Genomic DNA, 26,745 nt, shown 5'->3' with positions numbered 1-26,745 from the left:
GCGTGGTGGTCCAGCAACAGCAATCACATGACTATGATGTCAACAGTGGAGTCCCACAAGGCAGCTGTTCAAGTTAGGGCCGATATTGTTCATCATATATGCATCACGTCTGTTCCATGTTGTTAAGAAACATTTACCGAATATCCAAGCGTACGCTGACGACACTCTGTTATACTCATCTTTTAGGCCGGATTTCATAGCAAGACTGAATTCCTGGTCATAAGATCGCCCCAAAAACTTGTGAAAGTAAAGATCGACAACATCCAAGTGGGTTCGTCCAAAATTAAACCAGTCTCAACAGTGCGTAACCTTGGAGCCTGGTTCAAACTCACATTGGCAAAGCTTGTAGCAAGGCCTTTTTGGCTTATACAAAATTTTAAAAGATGAGAGAGTTTCTATCAGTTGATACCATCAAAACGTTGATCCATGGTTTTGTGACATCGAATATTGACTTCTGTTGACCAAAACGTCAAATAGATCGTCTTCAAATAAATGCAGTAGCACGTGTCACCGATTGTGTACTGAGAAGTAGTCACATCACACCAGTTTTGAAGAGTTTACAGACAAGCATCAAATTTAAGATTGCACTATTGATGTTTAAGGTTTTAAGAGGAATGGCACCAATGTATCTCTCGGAACTACTACTGGTAAAGCAGCCATATCGCTATAACCTGCGAAGTGGTCAGCAACAACACCCACCTGGTTATTCCTAAAACAAGACATTCGGGGACAGAGAATTTGCAGTGGCTGGCCCAAAGTTATGGAACAATCTACCACTTCCAATTAGACAATCAGGAACTATCAATGCTTTTAAATCAAGTTTGAAGACCTATTTATTTCAAGATGCATTCGGGAAATAATATTAGATTAGCCTAGAATTTTTTTAGAAGTTTGTACATACTTTCACTGAAATTTTACATATTATTATTTTAAGTATTATTGTAAACAGCTTCGAATTTTTATATGCGCTATATAAATTCCTTTATCTATTTATTTATTTATTTATTTATTTAGTACGCGATTACTGGAAAGACCAAAGAAGCGCGGGGTATAATTTGAGAGCCGGGATTGCTAACCCAAATGTCCGTCAGAAAAGCAGCCAGCTGCTATCGCCTTCTGCCACGTGAAAGGTCTCTGAACAGTGCTCTCACTCTCTTCATTGTCTACGTCACCTTCAGAGTCATTGTCATCATCATCATTATCATTACTAAATTCACTAACATCATGATGAGTATCCTCCTCGGAGTCTTCGCCCTCTTCGCTATACTCACAACAATCGCTAGGGCGAAGGTCTTGCAAATCGATAGGGTTAAAGGAAGTTTCGGTTTCAAAGAAGTTTAGAGGGAGCGTCCCTGCTCGGCCCCTTGTGTTTTCCTGTCTGACCTTCCGCTGCCTGACGGCTTAGCCATGGCACCTCGCCGAAGACCAAGAAGACCTCAACTGAGCTTCCTCGTTTCGAGTGATAGCATTAGTTGCAGTAGGTTTAGGGTTGTCAATTCGTGTTAGTGAAGCCGTATATGAGGTAGGGAGCTTTGAGGTTCAAAAACAAGTCTGTTAGCATCAGAGAGGTCCTCAGTCACACTCACTTGGTGGTGGTCCGGAGACCGCATGAAATGTTTGATATCAGCGTCTTCCGGTCAAAGACGCAATAAACGATTTAGTTCTTCTAGACGTATAATGCGTCTCTCGCCCGGGCGAATTATATGACGAACTAAAAGATGCATTTAATTATTCAATTGCCTAAAGTCCCCCAGGCGTATTATACGTCTACAACCTCGTTCCCGGGGTCTCTCACCTCTGCCTCTGGATCGAGGTTGATGCGTCTTCAGTATAAAAACGGCCAATTTTGAAAGAAGATGTTGAACTTTTAGATCCTTGGAGTAAACAAAACTTACTTCATCATCTAATCTCTGTTGTCATTACTGTTTGAAAGAAATCTCAGTACTTATAAAATAAAGAAATAACGTCATGGTTGGTTCGCTCGTACGATTTTTATTCACATAAACGAGTAAGAATAATTTAAATGTATTCCTATATTTTGGGGGGAATCTTTTTGTACCGTTTCCTGTGTACTTATTCAGTGATTGAGGTATCGCACTTTAAGCAATATCAAGGTTACAGGTATCAGTCCACTTTGATTTCATCGTGACTCCTATAGATTACCGCACAAGGTATTACGGGCCGTTCATCCATCCAAGTATATACTCCATCCGACAGGACTTGACTTCGGAGGACAAACAGGAATTAGTGTTTTCCCTTGTGGTCCCTTAGTTAATTTAGCTAAAGCCATGTGACCTCTAAATGGTAATGACAGCAAGCGTTCTATTTTCCAAAACTGGACCTGTGTAACAAAACATTTTTCAAGTGAAGTTATGATCTTCGCAATTATGAACGCAATTTTTGCAATAGCCCATTTCCGAGTTGCTGTATGCCTCAGTATCAAAGCGAGTCCTGGTACACAACCATTCAAATGGAAATGAGTTGCGTATTCTTATGCAAATCAAACGAATTTCCATATCAATAGTTGAGCACCAAGACTCACTTCGAAATCGAGACAAACAGCAACTCGGAAATGGCCTATTGCGTAAAGAAGCTTGAAAAATTCAAAAAACCTTAAATAACAATGACCACAACCAGGTTTTCTGAGCCCGCGAGACTGAGCACCCCCAGCAAACCATTCTTTTAACGAAAACCGCTGGTCAGCAACCTGGTTCTCGTCATTGCTGTCTAAGGTCTTCCGAAAAATTCAGGACTTCAACGGGGTTTGAACCCGTGACCTCGCGATACCGGTGCCGAGGTCACGGGTTCAAACCCCGTTGAAGTCCTGACATTTTCAGGCTTCTCTACGCAATTGCAAAAATTGCGTTCATAACTGCGAAGATCATAGCTTCACTTGATACATCATTTTATCGTTAAAACAATTTTCATTTACAGTGACTGCAATGAACTGAATGTTAAAACCTTCCTTAAACAGGAGATCTTCTGTTGCTCTCGTGAGACTTGATTTTTCTTCGTTTCATTGGCTAAACTCAAATTTACCGCAGCAACATTTCCTGCAATCAAATTACATATCCTCACATGGATCACGCTTTGGGGCACTATTTACTTCATGTGAGAAATTCTTCGTGTCCTCGCGCCAATCGGTTGCTACCGCCTTTCTAATTCACAAGCTTACCTCCTTGCCACTTTAACGCAAGCTAGCTTGTTAGTGTAAACAGACTGTGATTATCGGTGCCCATTCAAAAATTAATATTATTCTTTATAATAAATCGAGCAATAGCTCACTTTCGATATATTAAAATTTAGTCCTGAACAAAAGGCATCATCTCGAGGCGCTGGGGAATAAACTCATACAAATTCTTATATTTATTCCCCAGAGCTTCGATATGATGCCTTTTGTTTAGGACTGAATTGTAACATATCGAAAGTGGGGCTCATCCTCGGTGTACCTGTGAAACTCACAGATGACTTAACACAAATGAAAACAAAAGAGCAAAAAACATCAAACAATAATCTAACCCTACCACCAGCTAACAAAACAAAGAAAAAGTTTCACAGCTTTTTACACCGAGGTAAACCCGAAAGTGGGCTATTCCATGTTCATCCTGTAGCGTCTTCTTTCAACGTTAATGGCCTTTGGGGCCAGGCCTGGACGTTTTGAAAAATACTGGAAACGAAAGATTATCCAAGATGGCCGCAGTCTGACTTTGATAATAATTTCTGGGGTTTCTTTTAAAATACGTGTATGTCCCTGTTTAGAATGTTATCAAACTGCCGGTATGTCGCATCTCCATTTAGTAATTTGGAAGACCTTTCCTGGAGACTCCTTTTGAGAAAGATGGGTGTCCATTTGTGCTTTACTAATGTGGTCAAACTGGCAAACTGCGCGCGTGAAGATTTAAGAAGCTTGTTTGGAAATTTATCAAGCCTGGAGAACGACCGACCACTAGTTGTCCAGGTGAACAATCGAAGTTCTTAACCTAACTTTGTCGGAGGCCATTTCAGGCAACGTTTCTTGATGATAAGAATTGTTCTTACGCCAGCGGTAGTTCATGACATGAAGTCCATTTTGGTGGACAACTCATCCCCAGTTACATGTATTTTGTTAGTTAGCCTCGATCAACTTGGCCCCACGATCTCAAAGATCTCTACATGTAAAGCAGATTGCAGTAAGCAAGCTGAAACATTGATTAAGATGATATGGTTGTGGCCGAATGTCCCGTGAACAATGACAACAATGCCAGGATAGATCGTTCCATTTGTTATCCGGGTTCTCCTCTAAGGATGGCAGAACAACTAACCCCTTTCTTGTTGGCACCCTTTGAAAACAGCAGCTTGATATTTTGTCGGTGTCTGTAAAAAAGTTGTCAGAAGGGCTGAAAGTTTGTTGGCCTCTTTGAAGTACGTGTTAGGGTAAAACAATATTTTGAGCTCAGCTCCTGTTTGCAAAAACTCCCTTCTCCTAAATTTGGGGAGTAGGGTTACAAGATGAACTGGCTTGGATGTTTTACATGTAGGATCACCTTCACAGATCATTGTTTTATAATAGCTGTTCCAACTTCCCAGTAATTGTATATAAGGTGCATTGTTAGAGTTAGAACAATGTGCGAGCCATGCAAGCCATGACTGTGAGTCATGCGAGCCATGGCCGCGAGTCATGCAAGCCAACATTGCGAGCCATGTAAGTCAACATGCAAGTCAGGTCAGGGTGTTTATCAGCGCTATTTGAAATGGGTGCTTAGACTTAAATGTGAAATTCGCATGGCTCGCTGGCTCGCAGATTGTCCAGCCCTACATTGTTAAGTGACCATGTCTTCAGTGGTGACACAGGAATCCAACTTGATGTGCATGGAGTTTTCCCCAACCTGATTTGAAAATGGTGGAGTAATCCACAGAGTATCCTCCTTCTCAAAGTGAAGGAAAAAATGTTGCATTTCCTTTATAATCTCTTCCCAGACTGCACAAGCAGCCAACTACATGTACTTAAAAATAAAGGAACTGGGACTTTCATGTTCAAAGGGTACAGTAAAAACTGTTAAATACGGAAAGCATTCCCTTAGATTTTTTGGGCCATTCTTATGGTCAAAATTGAGCATGAAGGAGAGAAACGAAACCTCTTTAAGAAGGTTTAAAGCAAATATAAGGAGAAAAGATCTGAGCAACTTGGTTAGTGATAACGCATACAAGGGGTGCCACCTGTGTAATTCATAATTCATAAACAGAAAATGTTATAACTAGTAGAGTCGATATTATTATAAAATTGTATATATAGTTTTTTTATTGCATATGTGTATATTTGAAGTATATTGAATATTGTTTATATTTTTGAAGTAGTTTTAGAATAGTTAAATCTTATCATCTTATATTATTATGTATATATATTTATCATTAATAAGTAATTTAAGTAGTGTCCCGATTAGTAGGCCTGAGGGCAAGCTAGAAGATTAGACACTCAAATAAAGTTGATTGATTGATTGATTGAAATGAACCCCAAAATGGAACTTTTTCTCACATTCTGTCGTTCAATCAAATCAATACTAGGGGATTGGCTAAAGGTTTCATAACTCTCAATTTGTGAATATTTTGTTTAAAGTTGTACGCAGAGGACCCTGATTGCCTTATCGCTGCGGTCAATGGACTGAAAGAGATGTGTGATGCCGTTGACATCAATCATTGCAAAAATTTTAGTTCTGATGAAGATGACAGGTGGAATGCTTGGATTAGTTGCATTCAGAAAGTTCAGAGAGAGTGTGAAATGCCTATTTTGTGCAAGCTTCCTTTCAGTGGACAAAAGGTTGATGACACAATAAAGAAGGGAATAGCTCTCCAAGAAGCAGGATGTAAGGTATAAATGTAACTGCTGTAAAAGTAAAAGGAAGTTATCTAAGTCTTTGATAGTTTGATGCAGTATTTCTTGCAATACTGCTTTACAGGTGTATTGCACAAGCATAAACTCAAGTATGTGCAAAAGATGACTTGTGAATACAGCTGTAGCTTTGGAGAAGCCAAGGGAATTTGAGAATTATTGATAGTACAATCATATTTAAGAGAGAGAACTGGTTTTGAAGCTCTGCAAACATCAAAGGAGCAAAGAAAGATGCTGAGGTTTAGGTTGGAAAGTCCATGACCATGCACAATCTTTTATTTTGCACTCATACTGTCACTCTGCATGAATTACGTAACCAACACGTTTCTGTTGGTCAGTTGCTCAGTACAGAGTAAACTATTGTGTTTTGTGCACGGTCAGGGCCAAAAAAGAGAACAAAAACCTACAACAAAGAAATTTGTCAGGTTTCATAACCATTCCCTCCATTAACTATGGTACAGTAGGTCAATATACAGTGTATGAATTGCTAGTTTACTTGTAAATCAACTACATGTACACTGTACATGTAGTTTTGTACTTTTAAGGAAAACAAGCTAAAATTTGGGCTTCAGGGTTTAAGGTTGTAACTTATTTTAATTTTATTTAAACCAGTTGCACTTTTATAATAATTACTATTGACACAGATTTGATATTACCGGTAACTGACTGACCCTAAGAGTGACACTTAATAGATTTTACTCTAACTCCAGATGATTTTACTCGTCAGTGAGGGGCATCCTAGGGCATTTGAGGCATGAAATATAGGTTAATATCGATTTTAGAAAGCAGAGAAAGAATTAAAACTGTTTAAAAAAAAATTGATAGCAAGAATTAAATTTCATAACTGTAGATTCTCCTCCCCTTTTTCTGCAGTTTCTTCTACTCCACAAACAGAGAAATCATGAATTGAATGCCATTGTTACCAATAAGGATTGGGATGCTGTTAAGGTCATCTGGTAAGGATTCCAACAAACTACAGTATGATGACTTTTGTGGTGTTCTTATTTTTAAAAGAAACTCTGCAGTTTTTGGTTTACAAAATGGACACTAGTTGCCTTAGTCGAGATTTCAAGAGATGTAAATTAAATTTGCAGTTCTGTGATACTGGGTGTGGCTAGTGCAGGAAAGACAATGGAAGCTGCTTTTCTGTGGAGGCAATTGATGTAAATTTGCAATTCTGCGATTTTGTGCTCTGTTGAATCTGTAAGATTAAGGCTGAATTTCATGTATGCCAGTCAGCAGACATCACTCAAGGTAGTCTTTGAGCATTTTCAGTAAACACTTGGTAGAGATGCCAGTTAGATACACTGTACTTAATTCTTTCCATCCCCCCCTGTCCTGGAACATTGCACCCAATCCTGGAACATTGCACCCAATTGTTAACCTTTAAGGATAAATTATGCTTCCTTTAGTTAATAATAATAATAATAATTTATTGTTACAGTGTATATTGTTTTAGATTTGACATTTTGACAATTCAATAGTTACTTTTACACTTACTGATTTGTTGTTCTTTAGTGAAGCTGTCTCTCTCCCATTTATTCTTGATGTGGGTTCATCATCTTTGTGGGAAATTGATAAATGCATAGAGTATACAGGAGTTCAAGGAGTAGCTGTTTCAGGTAAGGTTGAGATTTGGGTCTACTACATGTATAACATGGGTGGAATAGCACAAACTCTTATTATTTCTTTGCTGTTGTATGAGGTTTGTTTGTTTCTTTTCAAGGCTCACTGGAGACTAACCCAGCACTGTTTTGCAAGAAACAACCAGCAGTATTGGATGTTGTAGATCAGTACTTGGAGCTGTGTGAAACCCATCGCACACCTTTACCTAATGTCAAACAGCATCTCAAAGAATTTTGCCATTTCTAGTAAGTGGACAAGAAAACAAGAAACATGCTTGTTTTGGTACAGTTTATCACAGTAATGGGTTTTAGTGCTAACCACCATGTAATGTTGTTCCATAAAATGTACACATCTGCAAAGGAATTGTTTTGCAGTTATTTCTCTCCTTCGTCCTCCTTACAGGACACGCACTCCTCCCTGTGACAGTTTTTTTTAGCTCCACACTTAATGAATATAAACATTGGCTTTTACATGGTAAACCATCCTCCTTCCTCCATCAAAATTTTGACACTCCCTTCCTGGGGTAGTTGAATCCATTAAATTCCTTTTCGTGGATCACAGAAAGTGCATTGAGATAAAACATTCCTCTTTAACCACCCACCAATTTTCCCAATTTCACTGTTCTGAGAGGGTAGGGAAAAGTACAGTTTCTAAGAAAAGAATTTGTATATTTGTCATTTTGCACTTCTACCTTTGCTTGTCCCAAATAATTGCCAACACAGTAGCCTATGGAGCACTGTATTGTTGCTTCCTGATCATACAATCGCCCTTTTCATGGTTAGCTTTCTCATTTGCATTACAATATAATCTAGCATGTATGTGAGGCAATTTTGGCTATTTTTCAGTTTTAACCTGAGATTGCCTCGCATCCACGTTAGATAACATTGTAATGCAAAGGAGAAAAAGTAACCGTGAAAAGAGCTATTCTGCTGTCTATAAGAGCCACTTATAAATCTATATGATGTTTTATGTGCCATTAGTTTATCCAGGTTTCATGGCCTTAGCATAAAGCCAGCAAATGTGAAGAGCATAGAAGATATTAGAATGCTGTTTTACGAGTTAAAGAAAGAAATGGCAGTGCTTTCTGTACGTGATTTCACAGGATGATTCTGAAGTTCCTCCAGTTTGCTTTGTTTCATTCTCTTTCTGCTTGACTTAAAAATATGACATTTCATACATTGCTTTGTAAATTCAAAATGACTATTATAGTGGTTAATGAAATGAAGTTTTGGCAACCTTTTTTCAACAGAAAAGTGAACTGAAGTCATTGCTGAGACTGAAAAGAAAAAAGGTAGAATGTCATAATTTTGACATACTGTTATGAATTTTTCATTCACATTGTTGCTAAATTTCAGTTTTCTTCTGCCCGTTGGATACAAGCAGCAACTGAAGGTAGAAGTTAGGCAGTGATTGAAATTTGGTCGCAATTTGACAAACAAATCAGTGGATAGTTACACTGTAATGCCTCTATGCTTGCAACCCTTCAATCAAACAGCTAGAGCTGTACATTCAAAATTTATAGTTTCTCCACATTCGTAAACTAAATTTAAACTATTTCGATTGGAACTTGAGACAAATAATGTGTGTTTGATAACAGAACAAAGAACAAACATACATGTAGTTTAATTAAAGTTTATCCTTACACTTATACAGACAAGTGTGGTCTTCTCCGTTGTTTACGAAACGTTCACTATCAGGCAGGTCTAAAACACAGGTCACATTCCACAAGTTAAGTCTAGAAGTCCCTGGTCCAGTGATGAACAACTGCGCCAAAAGTTTCCCCTAGACAAGAAATAACATCTTCGTCACATGCATGAGCTTTAAACCCGATAAAACACTCCTCATTAAAATTCTTTATAATATATTGATGTAGCCAAGCCAAAAAGCAGAGCTCCCGGGTTATTAATATTTTATTCTTCCAGTAAGTTAACCTGGCTTGAACTTGCGATCTAATTGAAACCCAGTACCTGGTCAGCTGTCAATTTAAAAAAACTGACCTCAATGAGCTCAAAACCTGAGCCTGCAATATGGTCACGTGATACTGGTCATTAACCTCGTTCCCAGGGTCTCTCTCATCGGCAAGACACCATGAGAACGAGGTTGACTAGTTAGCAGATACCTTGTTTTTATAGGTGTCAACTGACCATGACATAGATTTCCAAGATGAACGCTGTAAACTAGCTGGAGTATGGCCGCCATGTTGGTCACAAATATACAAGCATTGATTCTCTAAACTTGAGCCTGCGATATGGTCATGTGATACTGGTCACATTGGCATACATGGACGGGTGGATGTACGGTCGTGCTGTGACCTAAGTTAGAATTTCTCACACAGATGGGTTACCGTATTTTCTTACCAATGGTGCTCTGCCGGCGTGCCTTTGGCATGCAGAGCTCCACCATAAGGATTAGTAATGAAGCCCAACTTGTTTTCTTGTGTGCTAATATCTTCCTCTCACATTTTACATTTTGCACCTTTGTCTGGACTCCAGAGGGAAATGACATGCTAACTTCAAGATGCACAATGTCATTTCTAATTTATTGAACTCTTATCATTTTAGGAGACCTTTAAAAGAAAGCATTTGGAAAAGAGAGTGGAAAAGACCTTAACAAAGGAGCCGCAGACTCTAAAATGTACTGGTACTGATGAGTGGTTATTTGACTTCAAAATATACCAAAAGGAGAATTACAGTATTTGCTGAATCCAAAGTCTTAAAACAAAAGTACATATGCTAGAGAAAAGCCTCTCCACAGGCTGGAAATTATCGACATCCAAACATGATAGATACATTAATTTTTTTCTAAAATTTGAACTTGCGTTATATTGTTCCACTTTGCATGTGGGTTCCTCTTCTTTGAAACTCTACAACGTTCTTGTTTTTTTTTGCTTCGCAGAAGAGAATGACCACATCCCTAAAATTGTTCTAAAGAAAATCCAGAAAGAGAGAGTGGAAAATGCAATGATGAATGGTGGGCAGAGAGTGGCAATTGATTTAACATTGTCAGAAGATATGAGCAACAAGGTTGGTGCATCATTGTGTGTTAAATTTTGCCAACGTTTTCCAATACCTTCGAGACAACAATGCCAAAATATACGCATTGGCAGCGTCTTTTTCTTTTTAATCCCATTTTTTGCCATTGGTTTGCTATTTTTTGAGCTGGAAAAACGATCTCGCTTGTAAACTTTCGATCTGTTGATTTCAGGAAGTAACTAAACTTTCAACACAAGTGCGACAGCTGTATGGTTCTAACATGAAGTCAACGTGTCCTGTTCATCTTCACCTAACGGGACTGGATATGAATGGCCGAGTGTACCACGAATGCATCAGACAATCTCTTAACTTTGAAAAGCTGATGGTAAGTGTCTTGTGAGGTAAGAAAAGAAAATTTCCTGTGGATGGTGTCGAAAATTATTAGATAAAAAATTTCAGCGGGGGTAAATTTCGAATTGGCTTGTATGGGTAATCATATGATTTCGAGTGCAATTTGGAATAAAATTAATAAGCTCTTGCACGAGAAAAGTCTTTCTTGCAATTACTTATTAATGATCTGCATGCAAAAATTTCACCTTTATTGTACTAATTTCAACTATTGCACTAATTTCACTTTTCTACACTCCGTTTGGGATTAATAATTATTGACATGCTCTCATCCAATCAACACCCTGAAACTTTGCATTTTTGTTTATTAGCGGAGTGCCATGGGTAGGATTATTTGGGAAATCTGTCCATGCGAGAAATTTTGGTTATGACGTCATGTACGTCCGTCCGTCCGCCCGTCCGCCCGTACAGACTAGAGACCTTTAGATCGGAGGACGAGAACAACTACGAGTACCAGTTTTCCGTTCTGAGCACGCGCACTTCGAAAAATGTCGACCTTATGCGCATGCTTAGTACGGAAAACTCGTACTCTTAGTCGTTCTCGTCTTCCGATCTAAAGGTCCTTACTTTCGGGTTGGAGGTGGGGAGGCTGGAGAGCCTCTGGAGACGGGAGTATTCGGTCAATTTTCCTTGGCGGGAAATCGCGTGGCAGCGTTGCATTTGGCAAACCGTTTTTTTCTAGCGGAAAATCATATTAGTGACGAGCAAGGGCATAAAAAGCAGGAAAGAGAACGAGAGAAGAGGCGACGGAATTTCTTCTCCTGGCACGTTCAATAATAATAATGGTTACCGTTTATTTACAGTATCTCCATAAATAAAAAAAATGGCTCTTCACCTGTAAAAACATTTATTCAATAATAACGATGTCCTTAATTCCTAAATTACTGAGAGTGACTAAAAACTGCACTAGCTAGTTATTATGTACACGTCAGTCACATAGTTGTAGAATTATAAATCACTTCTTTGGTGGATGCAGCAAAACGTGTTATAGTCAGTGATATTCCTTATGGCAGCTGGGAGTTTGCCTCAGACGTGATGTCATAACTGTAACCCTTGTTTACTACTGTGCTCGACAAACCTTTACTTCTGTACATTAGACAGATAACTTGGGGCCAATGCACGAAACGTCTTATTTTTAATCAACTTACTAAGGTGTGGTCAATTTACCTTCATCTACTCAGTTGACATACAGAATTTACGGGCTTGGCTCGACGAACTCCGTCACCTTAATGCTGTTGTTCAGTGCATCACGCCGCTTTGTTTTTTCGCCTTAGGTTTACAAGTCAGAGACAAGTTGTTGGAGATTGTTCGACCCTCGAGAGATAGTCTACCTCACCCCGGATTCACCGCACGGTAAGATCCAACTTCCTTCCTAAACACTTGGGAGCTTAGGCGCCAGACGTTTTTCAGCCTCAGACGGAAAACGGAAATGAATATTTCTGATGCGAAGACTGTAGTCTCTTCGGGATTTTTAAACTTATCGTCTCAAACAGTGAAAATATATTTTTGCTGCCGCAGTGAGTGAGCCTGAAGCGAACGAACGAGGCAGCTCTCTAATCGGGAGAAGGGCACATTTTTCTTCGAAACGTAAGGAATTGTGGTCACGTCACAGTAAGATCGAAGGCGCAAGGAATTGTGGTTATGCGCGAATGGCGGAATTAATGATACGCGTTCGGATCTGTAGATTAGAATAGAAGCTTGCAGCCACGTTCCCAATTCGAGGTGACTTAACCTGTATACTGCTCTGTTTTTTTAGTCTAACTTCTGGTCCATATTCAGTTCTTTGACGCTTTTCTTTATACGTTATGTATTCTTGAAATACAAATAGGAAAAGCTATCAGGCTGAACTCAAGTGATGAATGGTCAGGGTTCCGTTAAATATGAGTATTCGGTTTGAAAAAACAGGCATTACGACCCATTTATGATTTAGAGTCTACTCAAGGGAAAGGATATATAATTTGAGCTCCCTATTGTCACCTGCACTCTCTAACTCACAGGAAATCCTCAGGGTAGAGAGGTGGGCATGTAATTGTAGAAGAGGCATCGCACATGTAAAGGCCGGGACACACTAGGCGATAAGTCGCTGCGACACGTCGCGGGGACAAGTCGCCGCAACAAATCGCCTTGTGTGACACGGTTAATTTCATAAAAAAAACAATGCCGCTGCGGCAGAATTTTGTCGCCGCAGTCAGTCGCGCGAATTCAAACCAGTTTGAATTCGTGCGACTTATCGCCCCGACAAAATTAGCGAAAGCAGCGTTGTCGCAGCGTGTGTACACTTCCGGCAACAAGTAGCTGCGACAAAATATAAATGAACCAATGAGGGAGCGTCATATGGTCAGCCATATTGAATTAGAAAACTAGTTCACATTCCCCCTCATCCGACATCACTGCGAGTGCACCGAACAGGCGTCGTGTCGCAGCGACTTGTTTTGCAAGTTGCACACATGGAGCAATTTGTCGCAGAGACATGTCTCTGCGACTTGTCGCCTAGTGTGTCCCGGCCTTCAAGCGTTACGAACTATGGAGACAGCAAGAAAACTATAAATTAAGGTACAGGTAGATCTAATCAAATCTTGGTTTTTGACATATGAAAATGGAATTGCCCGAAGAAAAACATCTTGAAGAAAGATTCCATCAAAAGACTCGTTGTCTCAAAGACTCCGTTGCATCGACTCTGCAGCGATTCTCGCTTGTTTCATAATTTATCAGTGAGCTACGCTAGTAACAAAATCGGGTGTTCCTTGCATGAATATGTTGATTTTCAACGATTTATTATTGCTTTTCTTATTTCAGTTCTTCAGAGCCTTAGCAAAGACAAAGTCTACATCATAGGTGGGCTTGTTGATCACCACGTGCTGAAGGTAACCATCTCAGTTTTACGGAAGTGGAGTTCCACTTCTGTATTAATGAAACCAAATTTTGTTAAGCTTTATCTCCAAATCACTGAGCCTCTGTTTGCTCTTAGTCACAGGAATTCCGTTCGAAAAGTATCTTGAATCGCATTTGCAACAAATTCGCACAAAATGATATCGAATATATGAAATTTTCCTACCGGTTTATTTGAAGTGCGGAACTGAATTGAAATTCATAACAGTCGAAGGTCATCGCAGTTAAGCAGCAACCTAAAATGCTACTGTGATAAAAAATCAATTCCTTTTTTTCGTCAGATTTTAAAAGTGAGTTTGCTTAACACTAGCCTCCCACACAGACGGTTTCAGGGCTTCATCACGCGTTCCTCCCCTACGAACGTCTGCCGAAACGAAAAAACACTTCCGTTCGTGGATTATGGACCAATCAGGCCGTTATCCAGTTTTGGGTAAACTCGTGTTTTGTAGGGCATTTTTTCGCAGTATGTGATTGGCTATGCACAACACAACTAGTCAATGCTGATTGGTTTCTTTAAATGAGTGGGCAAACAGCAGTTGAACGAAAGTAGTTTTTCGTTTCAGCAGACGTCAGTGGGGGAGGAATGTGTGACGAAGCCTTACGAACGTCTGCGTGGGAGGCTAGCTTAACACCTGACTGTCAAAATTTTGAGAATTTCATCCAAAAGGCTGTTTACTTTGAGTGTAAGTTTTGGATTTCACGATCCGTCCAAAACTGACCGATTGGACCTCACAGGGTTGTTTCAAGAGAAAAGTAACGTCATCAACTCACTGACTTAAAATTTCAGCGCGTAAATGCAGCTTAGTATACATGCAAAACACGAATATAAAAGTCTAAAAGGCCGAAACTCCCGTGCTGTGTATTAATTCACCCGCGCGCACACGCATGCCATTCTTAAAGTAGGGTCTCTGGCGTCATTTTCTCCCCTATCCAGCTCTCTCAAGATTTAAAAGTTATTCCTGGTTTTCACTAGCGACTAAAGCACAAGTGCAAGCATAAGTAGCTTATGCTAGTAAAAACTAACGTCGACATCAGCATCAAAATGAACTCACGGCATCCGCCAATTTGTTCAAATGCTGAGACTTGGGGAACCTGTAACGATTGCTTTAATAGGCCAGACGTAGCAAATTTCCTTGTGCTTATGCTGTTTCGTTTTCACACTACGCAAGCGAATGCAAGCATATTAAGCGCAAGCACAAGGAAAAGGAAACGTTTTGATCCTTGCGATTTTACTTACACTTATGCTTGCGTCAACCCCGTTTTCACGGTGAAATAAGCGCTCCCATACTTGAACTTGTGCCTGCAGTGCTAGTGAAAACCAGGCTTTAGTAATGGGGGACCATTAAATAGAAAAATTCCAATTAAAATAAACAGGTGTCTTTTTGAAATCAAGACTTAAAACTTGACTGATTAGTTAGCATAGTTTTGAAATCCAAAGAAAACGAAGAATTGATTTCTCGGTCATGATAGCACAATTGCGAAGAAAGCTTAAAAAAAAACCCAGTCTTGAACGGGGCTTGAAATTATGAAGGTGTGATTTCGGTGCACTGCTTTACCAACTGAGCTATGAAGTTTAGCCAACTGGGAGCTGGCCATGGCTCGAAGAGAAATTTCGTATCTCCGCTCGGCCATGTAATAAAAGGCTTGAGCACTTATTGGGGACACTGTAAACTGAAATCAACAATTAACGCAAATCAAGTGTTGGTTTTGAGGAGTGGGGAAAACTGGCTTACCCGGAGAAAAACTTTTCGTAGGAGAGTGTAGTACCCACAAACTCAACCCACATATCTGTCTGGCAACATTGGTGACAGGCGAGTGTTCTCAACCACTGCGTCAACCCTTCATGCCATTATCATGATTCCACTTCAGGTGAAGCTATGAATGATGTAAAAAAATAGTACATCATCGCAGGTAAGCAGCAACTTTTAAAAGCAGTTCCTGGTTTCAATCCCCGTTCAAGACTGGCTTTTTTTGCAGGGTTTCTTCGTAACTGCTTAACATATAATTTATTTCTTTGTTGGGTGGTCATGAGAGTTTGGTGTTATATCAAGATTAGACCTCTTAAGCTGATAATAATCTTAACTCTCCATGCCTGTCTAACTGACATTTCATTGAATTTGTTAGGAGAATTTACATACTGGTCACCCCTGGGAGTCAAAAGGGCCAAGTTGTAGATTCACATTACTTATTATAGGTCATTGCATCGTGCCACATTATTATTTCACGAAACTTTCAAACTTGCGTTAATTTCTCTATATCCAGCAACTCCACCCGTACAACACTGCTTTCTCGTGTTAATTCTTGTACTTGTTCTTGTCCTTTTAAAGGATCGAACGAAATCACGAGCTGAAAATGAAAATGTGGTAACAGCTCGGCTTCCTATTGACGAATACATGGAAAGAAAAAGCGAGCCTGGAAACTACTCGTTTTCAAAGGTGCTTACAATAAACCAAGGTATGCGCATTACTGTTTTGCATCTGATTTCATCTTGCTATACAACGTACCATCATTGGTGAGAAAACTGAAAGATTACATTGCACACGGTAGAACTAAGCACTTTAAAGTGCCTCTGAAGTTACTTGTTTTTTTTTCGTCGTTAACAGAAATAATTATGTGACAAACATAATTTCCCGTTTTCCTCTTCGAAATTTTGCCTTCAGCTATTCCCTTATAAGTAAAACCTTGAATCACGTCACTTCTGACCACAGAAGAACATTTTCCTGCGATGTTCAATATGTCATTTATACCGTGCACGTGTTTCCACTCGTGCAACAAGCTATATTAACAGACATGTACTGCGACCTATTAGAGCTCTCAACAACAGCAACTCCTATCAAAGTTTGAAGCAGTTGTCTTAAATTTGTCGTGACAACCGCTTGCTTTGTTGCTGTTTTAGTGTTTGACATTCTGTTGAAATTTCACGAGACTGGAGATTGGCGTTGTGCCCTGGAAACCTCTATTCCATCTCGCAAAGGATTAGTGTTAAAGCAGCCTTGACATCGGTCAGTGGAGTACGTTTTCGGTGAAAAGAGGTCGAAGTGTATGGCTTGAATCATTGTGACGAACGGGAGGACAACAGCTGCATTGGTCATCGTGATAAAAAGCTGCAAGAAACCCCTCTGCGAAGAAGTAGAGCACAGTGCCGGCCTTATGAGAAAGAGATGCGGCTGGACCATGTTAATAAGGGTGCGTTCGATTGACCTCATTCCGGAATAAGAGTACGTGGAGAGATGATTTAAAACGGCACGTCTGGCGTTTTGAAGCAACAAGAATAATAAAGTTATGTTTAAAAAAAGCATTTTCAATGGTGTTTGACAATTTTAACGCGCGTCTCTGTAAAAACGAAGGATTTCAAACTTCTATTCCATGAATTCCTATTCCGGAATAAGGTCAATCGAACTAACCCTAAGTCGATAAGCAATCCTGGAGACTTCCTTTGCAAACAAAAACGACGGACGCAATTCGCAACCGCTAATCTCTTAAATGGGAGCCCTGATTCTGGCATTGGATTCAATTTACTAGAAATACTGATCTATCCATATTTATATTTGCCTGTTTTAATTAGCTACTGGCAATAAACTGGGAAAGATATGATAACATCATAGTAAGGTATTTAGGGGTAAGTAACGCTTATTTGTCCTGCCGTAGCTAAACGTTTTAGGAAAAAAAGCAGCTTTATTTTTGCAGGCTTACTTCCTTGTAAACTCCTATCCATGACATCTTGCTTCATATTCTTATTGTGGAGACGTTAATCAGTGAAAAGTGAAATTGAGCTCATTATCCGGCCCGTTGACAAAACATGACAGTGGACAGACACGACGGGTCATGTTGCACGGAAATGTTGCAGTGACAAAAAAACTTGTGTAGTGCACACTGAGGCGACATGTAGCAGGGACGTGTAGCGGGACATATCCCAGGGATATGTTGCGGCGACATGTCCCCTCGTGTGAACTGATACTTTATAATTGTGCAAATGTTGCGGTTATATATCCCAGGAATGTGTTGCAGCGATATGGCCCCTCGTGTGAACTGATACTTTATAATTGTGCAAATGTTGCGGTTATATATCCCAGGGATATGTTGCGGCGACATGTCCCCTCGTGTGAACTGATACTTTTGTAATTGTGCAACATCAATTTGGTTTCAACAAGTTGAACTTCATGGGACAGGTCGCTTGGGACAGGATGCTTTCCTGGTTGGTCAGTGTGTGAATGTTGTGGCTTTTAAATGCTGGCATGTTTGTTTAGCGTATACTGCTGTCCACTGGAAGTAAAAAGTCAGGAAAATACATTCAAAAGTGCAAAATGCATTGTTTTTACATGTCTCTGTCTCCTTTACGCGACGGCCGTAGACTTAAGACATTGCGGCAAAATGGCGTCTCCTTTCTTTTACGCCCCCAATCCTCCCTTCCAGCAATTGGCCGATTTGTCCTTTTTTAACCCCAGCCCTCGCGCTTATCCTATGTCGGCAGGATTCTCTAGCATGCCTTGAAGAAATTGGCATCTAGACTTGTATCTTGAAAAGTCTGGCCAAACCGTTGCTTTATATGAGCGACCGACTATTGCTATTTTTTTCTGTAAATCTCCGCCATTCTACAGCATTTCCCCGGAACCGTGACAATCGTTAGCAGTTTATCGTAAGAACCGTGCGTGTCAGGTCTTCTCTAGACAGAGGTGAGAGATGGTTTCATGCACACTGGAACGCCTAAAATGCTTTGCGTGTTGTAAGGCATGGCGGTTCACAAGTAGTGAAGATGTCTCTAGCCTTTTCGTGGATGAATTTCAGGATCCACCGATGCAATTTGGGCAAGTTTTGAAAGCTAAAAATTTCAATCGATACTTTTTTTTCTATTGCTGGTAGGACTGGGTGGCCTGACACTTGAGAATCGGGGGTCTTTCCTTGTCATGAAATGGCAGAATTACCTAGAATTCAGAATTGAGAGTCACGAGACTGGCCCTCATCAAATGGCTGAAGCGCGGCCGGAGGAAAAAGTGAGAAGAGGATTTCTAGCCAGATACTAAGCAGTAGCCCTGGTGTGTGCTGTTAACCCAGAGTTTTGATTTCTGAAATGAACAAGGTCTTTCTATAGAACGTTCAAGACAAGTTAGTGCTTTTTTCGCTGTAATCTTCGTAGTCAAAAAGTGGCCTCAGTTTCGTAATTTCTTGGCAAAGGAACGGTATAATGTAAATAAGAGAATAACGATATTTACATTTGCAGATTACCTGTCCTCTTACCACGAAAGTCGAACTCTACTTCTCTGCGCAATAAGCGCATTTAAAATTTCCTCATATTACTGTATAAAAGGCTGTTTTTTTTAATGCGTTTCCTGCTGTTGTATATGAAAATAAGTTTCCTCTCCGGTCGTCCTCTTAGGATGCTTTCCTGGTTTACTATATATCTAATTTTGTCTAGCTATCTACAGGTCCATGGTCGGTCATTTTAAGCTGAAAATGGTGACGTGTTTCTTTTACTTGTGCTGTTGTCCATTGGAAGTGAAAAGTGGATAAAATAATATCATGACCGCAAGTTCAAATTAATTATTTTTAAACTTCCCTGCGCTGCCCCCTTCGCGGGAGCGTAAACTCAAAAAGCACACGGAAAATGGCGTTTTCTTACCTCCCCTTCCCCTTCCAATCAGCCGAGCCTTTCGCGTAGGACTTTCTCACTTGGTTTAATTAAAGGAAATGGAAGTGAATGATATGAAGACTTGTATCTTGATGAGTTTCGCCATGTTGTTTTACATGAGCAAGCGGCTCCTGCTCTTTTTCTCCTGTAAATCCCTGTCATTCTCCAGCGTTTTCTTTGAAACGGGACAAACTTGAGGCATCATTGTCATTAATCTACCAGCGCCCCTCGCTCTCCATGTTCTGTTCTGATCATCACCACACAGCGTTCAATGAAGTAAGGGCGTTGGCAGGATGCTTTCCTGCTTTACTGTGTACTGTCAGTTTAGCTACTGGTCGGTGGTTGGTAAGGGTGGTAGCCTGCGAGCAGGCTTTCCGAGGGACTGGGGTTGGGGATAACCCCAGATGGAGGGACTGCTCACAGGCTATGAGGGTGAGGATACTTTAACTGCCGAAGTATTCCTTTAGCTTTTGCTCTTGTCCATTGACAGTAACAGGTCAATAAGACGCTGTTAATAAGTGTAAAATTCGTTTATTTTACTCGTCTCTATTCGTCCCCTCTTCGCAAAGAGCGGCAAGCTTAACACATCACGGCAAAACGGCCCACGCCACACGCCCAGTACTTAAGTTACTTGCGTCAGTGGATGATTCAAACTGGAAAATATCGAAAAATACGTTGCTGGCTCATTGAACTGGTCAGTTTTTGTCGCAGCAGTTTATGTTTTTGCCATAAACTTCGTAAACGTGAAGCTGTCATCGGTTCGTTTTCATTTTTCCGACGAGCAAAACCAGCTGGTCTTCGTAAAAGTAAACGAAGAGAAAGACGGGGAGAATTTTTGTAAAGACATTTCGAATATCATAAAGAGGATCTGAATGTACCCACAAATCACCTTACCTTTCATAAGACCTTGTGCAAACGTTATCGGATAAAGAGTATAATGAAGAATTCGTGAAATAAAAATAACTACTTTCGGTTGCTATAGGAAAAGTGACTTTTATTTTCGTTGTGTCGTTTCTCGTTCCTAGACCCCTTACGGTCAAATAAAGTACTTGATACATCGGTATGTTCAACTTTGAAAAGAAAGGAAAAGAAGAAACGTTAACAATACCTCAACTGTGACGAGAGTCTATGTAAGTTATTTGTGCAAAGTCACTTGTTATCTGAACTTAATAGGGGAGCTCCACGTGAGTAGTAAAGCGGAAACCCCGATAAATTTGCTCTGGTTAAATTTTCATGTAAGCCAGTACGCGAAATGTTGCTCTGGCGGAACCTGCGTTGTTTTGGCGGGAAGTACTGCATTTACACTGTGTTTTAGTAAAACAACAAGATCAAGAGCTAATTAGATAAAGGTGTTAATCTTTCACTTTGCAGCCTTAGCCCAGCACAGTCACACATTAATGGATTTATATTTAGATACACTTTTAACCAATCAGAAGAGGCCATGTCACTCGTGACTGCTTCTGCCATGGTTTTTCCAGTGACTTGACAACTAAGTTTCGCGGGAACGGGTATTCTAAAAGTGGACTCATTTGTGACTGTGCAAGGGAGCCCACCCATGCCATAACAACACTCCTAACTTACTCACTCTTGTAAAACAAGCAAACGTTTTGAAGACAACTGAAAACAAAGAAAGAAGAGGGAAAGGTAGAGGAAAAAAAGCAGTAAGCAGGCGACGAGTAAGCGATGCTCAATGTGAAAGAGAGCGCCTGACAGCAGGAGAAAACAGGCAAAATATCAGAGACAAACAACGAGAAAGGGAAAGAGAGAGAGAGAGCCCGAATAAAGAGAAGAAATTAGAGTGATGAGCAGTAGAAGAAAGAGCAAGGGCAAGCTCGAGAAAACAGGCTGACAAATGGTGACGAAAAACGATTTAAAGAGTAAAAAAGAGTATGGGGAAAATAGATCAATTTGTAGTATTACTAAATGACTTGGCTGGACTGGTATAGTAAGCAGACTAAGGGCGCGTTCGATTGACCCTATTCCGGAATAAGAATACTGACGTGAAGTGATGATTAAAACAGTATGTTTGACGCGTTTCGAAGCAGCAAGGATAACAAAAATATGTTTAAAATAGCATTTTAGCAGACGTTTGACAATTTTAATGTGAATCTCTGTAAAATCAAAGGATTTCTAACTTATATTCCATGTAGTCCTATTCCGGAATATGGTCAATCGAACGCACCCTAAGTTAGACATCAGCACTGTACCGATGAGGCCCAGAAGGCCGAAACAGTACTGTGTGCAGTTATATATAATAATATATACAGGAGAGGGTGGGGGAAGGGGGGGGGGGGGGGAGGAGTTCCAGCCTCACGGCCGCTCAGACATACGCAAGTGAGTGGCAAATAAACAACGTACCATAAGTAATCTAATAAACGCCCCGTGTCAAATAAACCCCCCTCCCCGTGTGATGTAAAGTTTGTATTAGACGCCCCCTCTAATGAACGTCCCGTGTCTAATAGACGCCCCTCCTTCCTCACCAAGAATCGCCTTTAATAAAAACCAAGAAAACGCTCCATAGTGCAACTATTAAAAATTACGAAATTTGTTTAGTTTCTTGCTTACTTAGTTAGCAATGGCTTGCAAATGGACCAATTTCGATATATCCTAAACAAAAAAGACATCATCTAGAGGCTCTGCGGAATACTTGTAAGGATCTGTAAAAGTTTATTCCACAGAGCGTCGAGAAGATGCTTTTTGTTTTGGCCTGAAATTTAGTATATCGAAATTGGTCTGTTATAACTTTTTAAATCACAAGCTCAAAGTACAGATAGCGCTCTTTTATCTTATTAATTTCTGTACTCAACTGATATATGTCAGTGTTCAAAAATATACACAAGCTGGAAACATTGCGACCGCCGTCAAGGAAGACTATTGTCGAATATTTGACCTGGTCACGCCTCTCTGAAGAAGTGATTGCAAACTCTTTCAAGTCCTGTGCGTTGAATCTGGCAGTTGATGGCTCTGAAGATTCAATGATTCATTGCTTAAAGATAGGCCAACCTTGTGGAGCCGGATCGGAGCAGTTACAAGCACAACTCTCCATATTGGACGAGCCAAACCTCCAAAACCCTTTCCAGGTCATTACTCACTCGGACATCGAAGAGGCCAACGAAGCCAAGTTTAACCCAGATGACGATGGAGACATCGATATTGAACTATGGACCACAGGCTTTGCATTAGCACAGATTAGATTAGATTAGTCCTGCCTACTCTCAAACTCGTTTCCTATCTTACTCCGCTAGCTGTTACTATTAAAGTGAAATAAACGCCTCTCTCTAATAAACGTCTCATATCTATTTAACGCCCCTACTAAGGTATAGCACTAAGGTAAGCACACACGCGCACACGTGCGTACTTCCAAAATCCAAAAAATAAAATCATTTTATCTTATTTATTTATTTATTTATTTATTTACGTACTTATTATTTTTTAATATTCCCGTCGTAAAGGGAGACGTTTCGGCCTTTTTCGTTGTAGCCACATTTACAGTTTGTAATACACTAGTCTAATATACTCTTGATAAAACTGTAAGAGCGATCTGTGTTCATAATTCTAAAAAAGGGGTTAAACAGATCTAAAAACATTAAAAAAGTATTAAAAAACTAAATTTTCAGCCGCCTTCTGCGACCTTCTTCAGAGAAAATATACTAGCAAGTTACGGCGTGCGAATATATAGAAAAAAGATGTCATTGTTCATTGCTCCTAAGGGAGTAAACCATTCCATTCCATTCGAGGAACGAATGCAACGACTCTAGAAAAAGCCTTTTGTTCTTGGTTTTTGCGCCTGTTTCCAAAATGCTTGCATAATTTGGGTGTATGTCGTGGCCATTGGTTTCGACATGCTGTTTTACCGCAGAGCCGATATTCCCATTAGTTCCAGGTTTGTGCTCAGCCCCCCGAGACTTCCAACTTCTTTTACTCTCTCCAGTATTAGTACTCTCTCTCTCTCTCTGTATCAGTAGTACCGAAGGTTGACAAATAAATAACGAAGTTACTGAATAGTTAGAGTTTTTTCATGCTATGATTTTTGAAACTTACCCCCGGAAAACATGGGAAATGGCATTTCCGAGGCCCTAAAAATAAAATGATTTTCTGAGGGAGCATGCCCCCAGACCCCCCTTGAGGCTCGCGCCTTCGGCACTCATTTTTCTACGCCTTCCTGTGTGTACCTAAACGGAAAAACCGACAATTTCCTTTAACTCATTTGCGTATTTTCGTGAAGCGTATCGTGAAATTACGACCGAAAAACCACACTACGCCCCCGCTCTAACATTTAATAGACGCCCAGGGCATTTATTAAATTTATCATTGTTGTGTCGCCACGAAACACTATCAGACGCCATATTGGAAGAGCGTGGGATAGGTCTGGGCCCCGTGACAAAACGACGGGGTGGGGAGTGGGAAGAGCGGAGAGACCGCCTGCCCGAAAACCAGCCTTTTCTCGGTAGCCGCCCACTTTCTTTTGAGCTTCCGGTTGCATGTCACGCCACAATAATTGACAAATAAGTAAGAGACTGTAATAAGGCTGTCAATCACTGAAGCGTGTAGCTGTAAACAAACTTGCTCTGGTCAACTCAAAAAGCCGTAAGAAATGTAAGCAAACCGGCAGAAACTGCAGCAAACGGTAAGTGTAGGTTTTTCCCATCGCAATTTCTAACCCTAACTCCACTGACAGTCTATGAGAGTTGAGCGAAATTGTTGCTGCTGTTTTTTAGAAGTCACTCAACGCTGCTCTGAAATAAAAGAACTGTAGCTGCGATTTATTGGTTGAAACAAGCAGCTTTCGTTGCGTGACGAAAGTCCATGTATGGGGTATGGGGTAGACTTGGTAGACTGGGATCTACAAGAATTGACTCATTAGTTCTCAGTCTTCTAAAATGTCTGCGGGTTTCAAGATGGCGACTTAATATGAACCTGTATCAAAGATTTTATACGGCTTGCATGAATCAGTTTAGAAGGGAAAATGGTAAGAAACATGTCATTTAGTCTGTTTTGAACGAGTTGCCGAATACTGGCGAAAAATTATATAGAGCAGAGTTCTGAAAAAATGTCAAGATTTCTCTTGACTTACAGTATTAAGTCATGATCAGCTGTGTTCTTCTGATGAGACTTGTTCTCTAAGTACAACATGAAGTACATGTAATTAATTACCTAAACAGCAGAATACCCGGCCACTTATTTGCATATGAGTGGCATGTATTGTTATATGACTATAACTATGACGCCGATGCTGGTCACTTGTTTGAGCTTAGCTTGCATTGATTGCTTTGCTGGAGAATTGTACCTTGCTGGCAGCAAATACAAAGAGCTACAATTAATAGTCTCTGTACGGGTTGGCTCCAGAATGGTTTAACGGTTTGAAAAGCGTGAAACTGCTTATAACCTGGGGGACTCTGAGAACAAACTAATTGTTCCATTACCACCGACAAATTATTATAAACATTGCTTTAGCTACAGTGGCGCTGTGTTTTGGAACAGTCTTCTGCGAGAAGTAAGACTAGCAGAGTCCCTGGGGCAGTTCAAACGCCTAATCAAACAAGTGTGTTGAGTAACTAGTTTCAGTCACAGCATTCTTGGAGAGTAGCTCTTTTTATGATAGTTTTTAAATGGGTGGAATTGGTTGGGGATGGGGTAGTTTTAATCTAATATTTTATCTATTTATTACATTGCATTACATTGTTCTTACATTAACTTGTTTTTGTTTTGTTTTTTTTGTTTTTTCAACTTTATTGGTCTGAGTCTCTCTTCTAAATAATTAATTACAGGTCCGAAAAAAAAAAAAAAACGACCAAAAGGTAAGGTACAAACGGGACCTGGAGTCCCATGCGAGGCACCTCCCAAATAAATCGGTAAAAATCTGAAGAAATGCATATTAAACTATTGTTGCCAGTGGCATCCACAATTACGTGCAAGACCCCATGAGCATGGTTTGTCGGGGTCAAAGACATTAGCTAATTCATCTTTGTACAAGTTAGTTATACTGTTCTTAAAAGTCTTTATGTTTAGAAAGTCGCAGGGCCGAATGAATTTCCTTAAATAAATAAAGATTATCTATCTATCTGTCTATCTACATTGTACAAATGTATATTTTGTTCTTCAAATGATGCCGCTAAAAGAACACAATAGTGGCTGGGTATTCTGCAGTTACTCCCCCACCACTATTAGAATTTGCTATATGCAAGTGGAAGTCCTCGTTAGTACTGACACTAAGTATGAATAAAGATTGTTGTTTATTTATCAAAGGACCTTAAGCCCATTGAAGAAATTAACAAAGGGATGTTTGGTCCCTTCCAAATTATGGAGATTAAAAATTGATATCGTATGAGAATGACATATTTTTTCTCGTTATTATTCCACTCATGGGTGAGCTTTGCAAAGCTGGAATGAGTGACTATCACTGAATTATTATTATTTTTTTAGGGATCTCAAATAAAAGATGTTAAAATCCCAGAAAATTCTCCGAAAGAACTTTTATTGGAAAAGCATGGTGATTTTATTGCTGCATATGGGAAGAAGAAGGATGATTATGTAAGATTAAAGATATCTACAAGTTTTCTTGGATAAGGACCATAAACTGTAGGTCCTATCTCACAACCCCTTCTGTTAATCAACACTGGGAGAAGTGACGTTATAAAACCCACACACTGTGGGTGAAGAGTAGGGGGTAACCTCCATTGTTGTGATATGTCCTCCTTTTACATGCATGAACATGTGGAAGGAGGATACCAGTCGCAACATAAATGCCATGAAGGCCAATGTGCCAGTGTGCCTGATTGTAGGATGAACACCATGAAGACTCATTTTGTGGAACTCACATGCCAGGGTGTGGACTCTCACTCCTGTATGTGGGACTCGCTATTGCTCCTCACTCCATTTAAAAGAGAGTGACTTTGCATGATGTTTTTGAGGAGTTTTGCCTTTCCCTATAATTTGTTTCTTTGTTTTTCTTTCAGGAATATTGTATAACAGAATATCTTCGTATGAGTGGCGTCTACTGGGGTCTTACAGCCATGTTTCTCATGAACAAGCAAGACATGATGGAGAAAGAAGAAATCATTGAATTTGTCAAATCCTGTCAACATGATAATGGCGGATTTAGTGCCAGTCAATACCATGATCCTCATTTACTCTACACACTGAGTGCAATTCAGGTGCCGTAAAAAGGGAGCTTTTTATTATAATTCTTTGAAAATGTACCCACCAAAGGCCCCAGGAGAAAGATCCTTATGGGCTGAGGTGGATAAGGGGTGAGATAAAAGGGAGATGATTGTTGAATGTCAGACAATCAATAATTCCTTGTTTGCTTATTTTCAAAGAAACCTGTTTGATTTCAGATCATTTCTTGCTTGTTTAAC

General features: G+C 40.0%; 2 protein-coding genes and 1 long non-coding RNA gene across 3 annotated transcripts in view; 2 read left to right on the top strand and 1 right to left on the bottom strand.

Moving 5' to 3' along the window:
- Window positions 1–1,972: 1,972 nt before the first annotated feature.
- On the bottom strand, window positions 1,973–3,635 carry LOC138028843 (uncharacterized). The gene is made up of 2 exons (XR_011127742.1): window positions 3,525–3,635; window positions 1,973–2,341 (listed from the first exon to the last, which is right to left on the bottom strand). It is a non-coding gene; the product is annotated as an uncharacterized lncRNA (long non-coding RNA).
- Window positions 2,338–18,062, top strand: LOC138028832 (tRNA-dihydrouridine(16/17) synthase [NAD(P)(+)]-like). Its single transcript, XM_068876460.1, has 14 exons — window positions 2,338–3,958; window positions 5,594–5,845; window positions 6,740–6,822; window positions 7,385–7,488; window positions 7,593–7,737; window positions 8,473–8,578; window positions 8,742–8,783; window positions 10,054–10,132; window positions 10,388–10,515; window positions 10,697–10,849; window positions 12,147–12,225; window positions 13,669–13,736; window positions 16,089–16,215; window positions 16,658–18,062. The coding sequence occupies exons 1-14, from the start codon at window positions 3,746–3,748 to the stop codon at window positions 16,756–16,758; spliced, it is 1,680 nt and encodes a 559-aa protein (XP_068732561.1). The 5' UTR covers window positions 2,338–3,745; the 3' UTR covers window positions 16,759–18,062.
- A 6,194-nt stretch (window positions 18,063–24,256) lies between these two features.
- LOC138028824 (geranylgeranyl transferase type-2 subunit beta-like) overlaps window positions 24,257–26,745 on the top strand; it is a 13,279-nt gene continuing 10,790 nt past the window's right edge. The window contains exons 1-3 of the mRNA XM_068876451.1: window positions 24,257–24,356; window positions 25,811–25,918; window positions 26,344–26,541. Of these exons, the coding sequence (XP_068732552.1) occupies window positions 24,354–24,356; window positions 25,811–25,918; window positions 26,344–26,541 (309 nt within the window). The 5' untranslated portion in view covers window positions 24,257–24,353. The remainder of the gene's footprint in view (window positions 24,357–25,810; window positions 25,919–26,343; window positions 26,542–26,745) is intronic.

The sequence above is a fragment of the Montipora capricornis genome, chromosome 2 (assembly GCF_036669925.1).
Source record: "Montipora capricornis isolate CH-2021 chromosome 2, ASM3666992v2, whole genome shotgun sequence".
NCBI lineage: Eukaryota > Metazoa > Cnidaria > Anthozoa > Scleractinia > Acroporidae > Montipora > Montipora capricornis.
The sequence above is the reverse complement of the archived record's forward strand: the minus strand, read 5'-3'. Positions and strand labels throughout refer to the sequence as shown.